Here is an 11,340-nt window from a genome sequence, read left to right as displayed (position 1 = left end):
GAGAATAACAGCACAATTGGAAGAGCGTAGTCAATGTCACTGAACTGTGCATGTAGAAATTTTTGAAATGGTGTATCTTTGGCTATGTGGATTTTCACCAAAAAAACAGGTTGAGAAGTTAGAGGGTTGACATGTTGTGGGGTTGTTAACAAATGTCATAAAACAATGTGTACTACTGTTTCGTGAGAAACTACTTGTTCTGTAAGCCTTCACCTGAAGTACAATAAAAAAAATAAAAACACAGTAAAAGTCTCGAAGAAAAAAAATAAATAAATAAATGCTATCACCTTTTAGGTCAACCTCACAATGCATTCGGCCCTCAGAACACCAGTTTACTTTTACATTACACATTTAAAGGTGAGGAACTCATATTTGGTCCTTCTTTGGTCTGTTAATAAATGAACTGGTTCATAAGCCATCATAACGGAGAATAAAACGTAGTACTGCCAATGTTTCTTAGCACACTGCAGCAGAAAATCGTAGTTATTACAAAAGAAAAAAGTGTACCTGTGGCTCAGGTTCCCTCTCTGGCATCGCCCCAAAATGACTTAAAAGCTGTGCCTTCCTGGGATCCTGAAGAGCAGCAAACCAGGAAACAGACTGTTGATAAACTGAATCATGAAGGCTGATGAGGCTTACATACTCCGGACCCTCCACCTTGTCAAGGAAAAGACGACAACCATTTCACCAATTCATCATCATATATGACACAAACGTAATGACCTCGGCCCCTTCTGCTAAGTGGGTTCTTGGCGTTTATTACTTTGATGCTATTATCATTTACTACAATTCGTAACTGTTTTATAAAACTGATACATGCTGAATATAGAAATTTAACACACTTGAGACCTACCAATTATCACACTCTGATTCTCTCTCTTCACACAGTAAGCGCTAACTCCCATGCTATCATAAATAATTTTCAATGACTGCATGCAATTATTACTTAACCATTCATGTAAGACATTTTTAGAATGTTTTCTACATTTTCATTTTTAAAAATAACATACTACTACAAATACCTATGCAAAAGCTGTTTTCCTTCTTGTGGCAGGGAGGAGGTATTTCCTCCAAATAGTTTCCTAGCACAACGGCCAAGTCCAAGAGTTAGGTATTTTAAAAACTGTATTCCTTTATCACCAAACTGTATTCCAAAAGACATGTTATAGCAACAATACTTTCATTACATTACCCTTTTGCCGATAAATCTCAACTAGCGGTGGGTCCGAACACTTTAGAGTTATCATTCTCTGCTTCTGAGTACCTATCTTGCCGAGAAGTCAGTAATTTTAAATACGTCTCAGTCCTACTTAGGAAAAACCCATTACAGTGAAGGTAGGGAACATAGTTTAGTTCTGGTTTTACCACTGACTCGTGTGTCAATTTTACACAGTCACATGGCCTCATTAGGGGGGCGCTTTCTCATCTGTAAAGCAAGAATAAAGGTGTAAAATCCCAATCTCTGAGACTTTTTTTAAACTGAAGAACTACATTGTAAAGCACAGAATCATCCTCAGTTTATAAACATAAACCAAAAATTCATGTGTATGGAAGATTTTCTTAAACAAGAGTGTCAAGAAATCCTCACCAGATTTGTTATCAGTCAAGCAGAAGAACCCTGAGAACTACTTCATTCAGTTAGACAGTCTTTACACCTAACTCTATGGCCCGCAGGCTTTGGCATCTGAGTTGCCTGTGCTGGCCCTCCTGTGTCCCAGAAGGCTGTGCACCCACAGGGCCTGAGGCTGCCAGAAACAGTAAGCTGAAGAGGGGCAGAGAGAGCTGGCACCCTGGGTACGACTCTACTCACAAGAACCATAACACGTCACTGCCCTCAAAAGTGATTTCTAGTGTCAATCATAGCTAAGTATGTGGCATGGCTAAATACTCTCACTTCCACACTTCCAAATGTGAACCAAAATTTAAAAAGGGCACAATAAATCCAAGATTTCCTCCTTCTAAATATTTTTTGTTGCAGTGTAATTTACATACAAGAAAATGCACACTATAAATTTAGTTCAAAGAGTTTTGCCAACTCTATACTCCATGTAACCGCTACTTTAAAACAAGACAGAGTATTTCCATCATCTAAAAAGATTCCTCAACCCTCGGTCCAGCCAGTCAGAATGCCCAGCCCACATCTGACTTCTATCACCACCAGAGAACAGTTTGCCTGTTCTCAGAAGTCACATAAACGGAGAAATACAGTATGCGTGTGTGAGTCTGGCGTCTCTCGTTTTGCAGAGTCTATCTACGACACACTCGTGTTGTTTCACGTATTAGTATCTCTTCCTTTTCACTGCCGAGTAGTATTCTATTCCAGGAACATACCAGTTTATCCGTTTACCTGTGAATGGCCATCTGGGCTGTTTCTGGAGCTCTGGTGCATAGTGGTTAAGAGCTCGTCTGCTAACCAAAAGGTTGGCAGTCTGGATCCACTAGCCACTCCTTGGAAACCCTAAGGGGCAGTTGTACGCTGTCCTAGAGAGTCATTATGAGTTGGAATCGACTGGATGGCAACAGTGTTTTTTTTTTGTTTTTTTTTTTTAACTTAATTGGGGCTGTTTCTAAATTTTCAGATATTAATAAATAAGGCTACTACAGACATTCTTATACAAATCTTCGTTAATCTCTCAAATTATCTGTCCTAATATCTGTCAGGCATATAAATAATTCTTAAGGGTAAGAGTCCAAGTCTTTTTTATTTAGCTTTAACAGGTACTTTTAAGCACAGCTGTTTACAGCATGCCTCAATTTGAACTAATACCAATATCTAGAACAGGGATCAGCAAACTACTGCTTGCGAGTCAAGTCCTGCTCACTACATGTTTTTATAAATAAAGTTTTACTGGAAACCAGCCATATCCATTCGTTTACATTATCTTCTATGGCTGCTTCTGTGTTAAAATATCAGGGGTGAGTAGTTCTGATACAGGCCATATGGGCCACAAAGCCTATTTACTATTGTGCCCTTTACAGAAAGTGTGCTGAGCCCTGGGGTAAATCATTCTGCACGTGCAGGTGGACACAGTCTCTAAGGACAGTGAGGTAATTTTTTTAGAAGAGACTTTCTCCATCAGCTCCAGTTCAGGCAAACATCCCCTGAGGTAAATATTTAGCTTAAATGCTGAATTACAGAGAAAATAAGTAACGTTATCGATAAAAATCTGACCACGTTTTCCCACAATGCCAAGGGGACTGAGGTGATTAACTCCTATGAAATGATTAAAGGCATCGATAAAATAAACGTTACCTTTTCATCTTCAAAATACTCGATATCTGCAGTGTTATAGCCACCTTTCTGACGATGACGTAGGACTCTGAACCGACTAACTCCAATGGCATCTACATCTATACTTCCATCAGGAAAACTTCTGGTGCCCTGAATCTCCAGCATGCAGCCATACTCTGAAATCCTGAAAGACAAGTAAGAGAAATGACTGATTTTTAAAATTCACGAGCCTTTAATTTTCCCTCCGTGAAGAGGATGGGTGGGAGGGAGGTGACCGTAGCTATAAAATGGTAGCAAAAGGAATCCTTGCGATGGACCTGTTCTGTATACTGTGGTGATTTCTGTATCGATTTGTATTCTGAGGTGACTGCAGTGGCTACATGAAAAAACTGCATACAGATACACACACTACCTCCACATACTAATACCAAATACACTAACCAAACCCACTGCTGCCAAGTTGATTCCAACTCACAGTGACTCTATAGGACAGAGAACTGCCCCATAGGGTTTCACAAGGAGCGGCCAGTGGATTTGAACTACCGACCTTTTGCATAGCAGCTGAGCTCTTAACCACTATGCCACCAGGGCTCCAAATATACTAAACACATACTAAATATACACACACAAAAGTCAGTACATGTAAAACTGGTGAAACCCGAATAAGGTGAGAAGATTTTACCAATGCCACTTTCTTGGCCGAGATATCATCGTACTAGTTTCACTGGGGAAGGATACATAGGATCTGTTACTTCTTAAAGTTATCTCAAAAAAAATTAAAAACAAATCTCACCAGTAGTGCTACGAGATGGTGTCCTAGGCAATGCGCCAACTGGTGTGTTTCATTAGGTATTTAAGAAATACAGAAGACAGTAACTTGGGGACAATGGGACTGTTTGGGTCTCGCTAAGGGCCACTGACACTCTAGGAAAATATAACAAAACGATGCAAAATTAAGATATAAGATTCGGTGTTCAAAAATTAAGAATTTCAAGATAGCAGCAGCAATGCATTAAACCAAGCACAGGGGCCGTTTGAGCTTGGGCTCCCCGGGTATCTGAAGCCAGCCCACAGCACGGCATCCAGGATTAGAGGACTTTTTATTTTATCCTTAGCCCAGCCTCAATGGGTGTTTACCTTTTCCCTCGGCTGAGAGTCTGATGACCCTCCCCCAGTGCCTAAGACTTTACTGCTTAGGGGTTAAGGTCCTGGCAGGGCTTCACACCTTTCCAGCAGCGAACATCCAGCCCTGCCCCTAGTCTTCCTCACGAGCACCTGGCAGGAGGTCTGCGGAGAAGAACCTGTGAGCAGGTGCAAACACCTGTGTCTGCAGCTCCCAGAAAACCAATACTCTCAGGCGAGGCCAGGAGATCATTAGCGGTTTGTTGGACAAAACATTTAGTTGAATTCTTCTTACACACTTCTTTCTTTCTCCTGGGCTCAGCTCCAGGTGAGGCACTGTTCTCATCTACTATCTCCTCGGTAGGCCCGTCGTTCCTTGGATTTCAAGCTACCCAGTTAGCCTGAGCACCCTCGGCTCTGCTGGCTTCAAGACACTCAGGATTCTGTACTTCATCCGTTGTTTTTGTTTGTTCTGTGTCTACGGTAGAAGTGATACTCCTGTAGCTTATTTTTTCACTTCACTTTTGCTGACTTTCGATGGACCAAATTTTAATACAAATTTACTGGCCTCTTCCTTTATGGTCTACATTCAGTGTCTTGTGTACAGAAATGATCTTTCCCTATTCCTCACTACAAGGATAGTCCCCAATATTTCTCTTAGAAGTTTTTCTATTTTGTTTTCCACATTTCACATTAGGAAAGGACATGTTTTAATTCTGTGTGTACCGTGTGAGGTAGGGAATACACTTTTTTCCCAACGGGACTACCTACACATTTTCTGGGCACTTTTTATTGAAGTTCACCTTTTTTCACAAAATTATATAAAAATTTGGAATTTATGTATCAGTGAATCTGTGTCTGATCTCTACGTTCTACTTATCCCAACCCACCTTAATAAATATGATTTGTAATTTTGAAGCTGTGTAAATGTTCTCCCACCTTGCTCAGTTTGTTTCTTCAGAATGCTCATGGTTTAGGTCTTCTGCTTTTCTATAACCCATACCAAACCAAGTCCATTGCCATCAAGTCGATTCCGAATCATACTGACTCTATAGGACAGGGGAGAGCTGCCCCACAGTGTTTCCAAGGAAGCGGCTGGCAGATTCGAACCACTGACCTTTCGGTTAGCAGCCAAGAACTTAACCACTGTGCCACCAGGGTTCCTGCTTTTCTATACTGACTCTAAAATCACCTTGGGGATTTCCATGGAAAAAGTCCCTTGGGATATTGACTGGAATTACTTTAGATTCAGACTAATTTGGGTAGAACCGGCATCTCTATGACATGGGAATCTTTGCATCAATGAACATGGTATTTCTCTCCATTTATTCAGGTTTAATACCTCTTGATAAAGTTCTAGAACTTTCTCCATAACGGTCCTACACATATTTTAAGAAAGATTTAGCCTTAGGTATTTGTGGCAGAAACTGCTGGATGGCTCTAAAAATCCATTCTCCACTTCTTCCTAGGCATACAGGTTGTCGTGGATTGAACTGTGTCCCACAGAATTATCTGTCAACTTGGCTAGGTCACAATTCCCAGTATTGCGCGATTATCTACCATTTTGTAACCTGAGGTGATTTCCCTGTGTGTTGTAAACCATCACTATGATGTAATAAGATGGATTAGCGGCAGTTATACTGATGAGGTCTACAAGATTAGATAGTGTCTTAAGCCAATCTCTTTTGACATACAGAAGAGAGAAGTGAGCAGAGACACACGGGAAGCTCACACCACCAAGAAAGCAGTGCCAGGAGCAGAGCGCATCCTTTGGACCTGGGGTTTCTGCACTGAGATGCTCCCAGACCAAGAGAAGACTGATGCATCACAAGGACCTTCCTTCCAACAGAGAGCGCGAGAGAGAGAGACTTCTTGTAGAGCTGATGCCCTGAACTTGGGCTTGTAGCCTACTAGACTGAGAGAGAATAAATTTCTCTTTGTTAAAGCCATCCACTTGTGGTATTTCTATTATAGCAGCACTAGATGACTAAGACAGGGGTAGACTACATTTCCCAGCCTCCCCTGTAGCAGAGTCTTAAGAACACACGTGCCTCTTTCCGTGCTCCTGCTCATCCACAGCTAGACCATGCCAGTGCTGATGAAGTCCTAGAGGACAAGGAAGCCAGGTGATAGGAGGGATTCTATGTCCCCAAACCACCAGATCCACCACTCATCTGTCACTTTGTCATACTGTGGTGGCTTGCACCTTGCTGCAATGCTGGAAGATGAGCCTAAAGGGTGCCCTGACCCAAGCCATGGTATTTTTCAATCTCCTCATATGCCTGGGAAAGCTGGAAGATGAATAAGGAAGACCAAAGAAAAACTGACGCCTTTCAGTGATGGTGTTGGCGAAGAATACTGAAAATACTATAGACTGTCAGAAGAAGGAACAAATCTGTCTTGGAAGAAGTACAGCCAGAGTGCTCCTTGGAAGAGAGGATGTTAAGACATCGTCTCACGTACTTTGGACATGTTATCAGGAGGAACCAGTCCCTGGAAAAGGACACTGTACTTAGTAGCAAAAACAAAAAACAAACCTGTTGCCGTCAAGTCAAACCCTGCCCCACAGGGTTTCCAAGGAGCAGCTGGTGGATTCAAACTGCCAACCTTTTGGTTCGCAACCGAGCTCTTAACCACTGCACCACCAGGGATCTTGGTAGAGAGTCAGTGAAAAAGAGGAAGACTCTCAACAAGATGGATTGATGCAGTGGCTACAACAGGCTCAAACATAGCAACAACTGTGAGGATGGCGCAGGACAGGGCTGTATTTCGTTGTGTTGTACATAGGGTTGGTATGAGTCAAAACCAACTCAACAGCACCTAACCACCACCATCAGAAAGAGGAGCACTGTCTTGTGACTTGAACACCTCCCTCTAGATAAATGATGTAAAACCAAGAAAGGTATTAAAAAAAAAAAAAAAAAAGCCATGAATTTTTACAAGACTGAAATTTTCTGGCTGTGGAGATACAGAAAGGCTTCATGGAGCAATATTCCTAGACCTTGAAAGCTGAACAGGATTTGTCTGTATAGAGATGGGCTATAAGCAAACTGCAAGCAAAGGGAGGCACATGAATGGAAGCATGGCGATACAAAAGCATGAGCTGTATTTAGAAAAGGGCAAATCACATGGTAGCAGACTAACAAATATGATGTTTGAAAGAAAGGATGGGAGATGGGCCACAAACGAGGCTGAGACTAGATCACGGATGGCCTGGAATTTATCCCATTATGTAATGGGAGCCACTGGAGATTTTCAAGCACTTCCTAAACTGTTCCTTATGAAAAACAACAAATCACGCACTTGGCTGCGGCCTTTGGAATACCGGTAATTCTTACCCTGCATTTTCAGTAGACAAACACATGCCAAAGCGCTTGGTACCAGTTTCCATGCATCTTCTTATCATAAGCCGATACCGTGGCTCAGAGACATGGAGCAGACAAATGACGGTAGGGAAGGCCACAGTATACACCAAGATGGGAACGTCTCTGGTCAAACTGGAAAGTAAGGAGAAACGTTAGTCTAGACACACAATCCATCAGAGGCAAAATGAAGTACTAAACTAAAACCAAACCCATTGCCATCGAGTCCACTGACTCAGTGACCCTACAGGACACAGAAGAACTGCCAACCTTCTGGTTTACAGTTGAGCTTTTAACCATTGCACCACCAGGGCTCCAAATGAAGTACTTAGTCGCTGTAAAACAACAAATCTAACCAACCTCAATTCTCTCATTAACAAAATAAAACCCTCAGGATGGACTATTAAGCTGGAAAAGAAAGCCACAGACTATAGCATGAGAAAGTTCTGAGTTCATCTGAAGTTTTCCACCAATCCCATCTTCATTTAATTTGACGGGAGAGAACATGCCAAGTTATATGACTATACTTTAGAAAAGTTATGGCTTATGGCAGCTATGTTTCTGATAGAAGAAAAATTACATAGCTGTCAGAGATAACGAGTTCTAAATAAAGAGGGAAAGCTGTAACATCTCAGTAGTTAAAGGTTACTGTAACCCAAAACTTTAACCACGTTAAATGATTAAAAGACAATTACTGATCCTGCCCCAGTGGTGTAGTGGTTAAGTGCTCGGCTACTAACCAAAAGGTCCACGGTTCAAACTCATCAGCCACTCCACAGAAGAAAGATGTGGCAGTTTGCTTCCATAAAGATTTACAGCCTTGGAAACCCTATGGGGCAGTTCTATTCTGTCCAACAGGGTTGCTATGAGTTGGAACCAACTCAACAGCAGTCGGTTTGGGTAAGCCACAAACCTCGGCACTGCTTTCTCTCCTGAATTTCTAAATACTTAGCATTCTCAATTCTAAAATGAATTTCAGTATCACTCACCTAAACACAAACAGCAACTACGTAATTCTGATAAACAACACTTCTGAAACATCTCCTGTAACTTCTTGCAATTAAATTTCCATAAAACTCATTGTACTTAATTTTTTTTACAGGCTTTCTAACTTCTCTGCCAAGACAAAAATCTGAAATAAAGCTATGAAGTTAACAAGGATTTGCTTCCTTAATCTATCTGAACTCAATTCCAAGTACATAAAGCATGAGCACTTACTTGGATAATTCCAACATTTCTTCATCATAAATTTTCTTCCTCTTGGACAAATCATCTGACAAGTATTGAGATATTAATTCTTCAGCCAGAGTAGTTATATTAAAGTTTCTGCTTAACAAAAACTACAATAGAAGAAAACATTAAATATTATCATTATCGTCATTAGTTGCTATCCACCATACGGTAACTGATTCCAAAGGAAAAAGCACACTCTTCACAGTCTGGGAAGTTCAACAAGGAGGTGGAGGGGTTGAAACCTCTCTGAAAGGGAAAAAAAAAAACGGCATGGAGACTGAGAGCAGAGAGGGGGCAGCCTGTGATGGGAACAGGGACAGTCTTCCACTATGAGAGATGGGAAGGAGAAAGCAAATACCTGATGGAAGGATGAGGCAATTCTAGTCTCCATGGATTCTACACTTTCAAGATTCACAGTATCAGTGAGGGGAGAGGAAGTGAATGAAGTAGGATATATTGGGTGACAAGAGAAATATAATCATCATGGAGACAAAAACTGAAGCTAACAGAAAAAAAACAGTAAAACTGACTACTAACGTTTTAGATCTGATATTTAAGGCTGTGAATTTAAACTGGAACCAATCTCCCCAATTTGGTGGTTTTCCTCTAGATTTGTTACTTACATGACACATACAAAAGGTGAAGATTTGATTTTACCTAGGATTGACAAAAAGGGGGTAAAAGGACCATGGAATTCAAGCTGCATTTGAAGGGAATGAAGGTGGAGACTGAGTAAGAAAGTGCTCTGATCAGTGGGTTGAGGGTCATGATGTGGTCAGAGAACTCTTCCTGCGGTGGGTCTGAGTCCTCTGCATTGTTTTATCTCAGGCTTACGAGATAATCTAACAGCTAATAGCTCCTTTTCACTGAGACCTTAAAATACATCAGGTACCAATGTGGGAGGAGCCCTGGTGGCCCAGTGGTTAAAGCACTCAGCTGCTAACCTAAGGTCAGCAGTTTGAACTTACCAGCCACTCCGTGGGAGAAATATGTGGCAGTTTGTTTCCGTAAAGATTAAAACCACCAAAAACCCACTGCCATCGCATCTATTCCAACTCACAGTGACCCTGTGGGATGGAAAACTGCCCCACAGGTTTTCCAAGGAGCAGCTGGTAGATTTGAACTGTTGACCTTTTGGTTAGCAGCCAAGTTCTTAATCACCGAGCCACCAGTGCTCCTCCGTAAAGATTACAGGCCTGGAAAACATATGGGGCTGTCTTACTGTCCTACGGGGCCACTATAAGTCAGAATCAACTCAACAGCAGTGGGTTTGGTTTCGTTTTACACCATTGTAGGTGCTTCATATGAACTGGGTTGGGCTTTAAAACAGCATTATAGTATAGATACGACCTACACTGCAGCAATGATGCAGGTGAGTCTCAGAAGGCTCAGGAACTAATACAGAGCCCATGGCAGAGTAATGACTGCACGCCTGGCCAAGTATCAATGCCCTACTCTTTCTCTGGTAACCTGCTGCCATTTTTAGCTCCACATATTCCATCACATCTATAACTGAATGAGTCCTAAACACACCGCCAAGTTTCCCCTTCCACACAAGCTAAACATACTGCAGTGACAGGAGGAACCAGAAGTTCAACCTTTGGAAATGACTACCTGAGAATGGAAGTAACAGAATACCTGGTAAAAACAACTTTTACTTAATTCAAATACAGTCATCCCTTGGTATCTATGGGGGGACTACTACCAAACCCCCGTGGATACAAAAATCCTCGATGCTCAAATCCCCGATATAAAACGGCACAGTATTTGCATATAACCCATACTTCAATAAACTCTAGATTAATTATCATACTAACACAACATAAATGCTATATATATATAAGTAGTCGTTATACTGTATTTTTTAGGAAATGACAGGGAAAAAGTTTTTCCCCCCGAATATTTCGATCTATGGTTGGTTGAATCCGTAGATGTGGAATCCACAGATACAGAGGGCCGACTGTACTGCCTCATAATTGTCATTACTAAAGACATAGTTTTTTTTTAATATTTTATTGTACTTCAGGTGAAGGCTTACAGAACAAATAGTTTCTCATGAAACAGTAGTACACGTCATTTTATGTCATTGGTTAACAACCCCACAACATATTAACCCTCTAAATTCTCAACTTTTTTTTTTTGGTGAAAATGCACATAGCCAAAGATACACAGTTCCAAAAATTTCTACAAACACAGTTCAGTGACATTGACTATGCTCTTCCAATTGTGCTGTTATTCTCACTTAAGAGGAAGGCTTACAGAACAAAACAGTTTCTCATTTAACAGTTACTGCAACTGTTGCCCTATGACAATGGTTAACAATCTCACAACACATCAACAATATCCTTACTCAACCCTGGGTTCCCTATCACCAGCTTCCTTGTCCCCTTC

General features: G+C 41.3%; 1 protein-coding gene across 1 annotated transcript in view; it reads right to left on the bottom strand.

Moving 5' to 3' along the window:
* LONRF2 (LON peptidase N-terminal domain and ring finger 2) overlaps positions 1–11,340 on the bottom strand; it is a 46,524-nt gene that overhangs the window by 4,761 nt on the left and 30,423 nt on the right. The window contains exons 8-11 of the mRNA XM_004369407.2: positions 8,935–9,056; positions 7,693–7,851; positions 3,254–3,416; positions 508–657 (exon numbers count right to left, since the gene is read on the bottom strand). Coding sequence (XP_004369464.1) covers positions 508–657; positions 3,254–3,416; positions 7,693–7,851; positions 8,935–9,056 — 594 coding nt within the window. The remainder of the gene's footprint in view (positions 1–507; positions 658–3,253; positions 3,417–7,692; positions 7,852–8,934; positions 9,057–11,340) is intronic.

This window comes from Trichechus manatus, unplaced genomic scaffold, assembly GCF_000243295.1.
Source record: "Trichechus manatus latirostris isolate Lorelei unplaced genomic scaffold, TriManLat1.0 scaffold00004, whole genome shotgun sequence".
NCBI lineage: Eukaryota > Metazoa > Chordata > Mammalia > Sirenia > Trichechidae > Trichechus > Trichechus manatus.
Note: the sequence above shows the minus strand (reverse complement) of the source record. Positions and strands in the feature narration are given on the sequence as shown.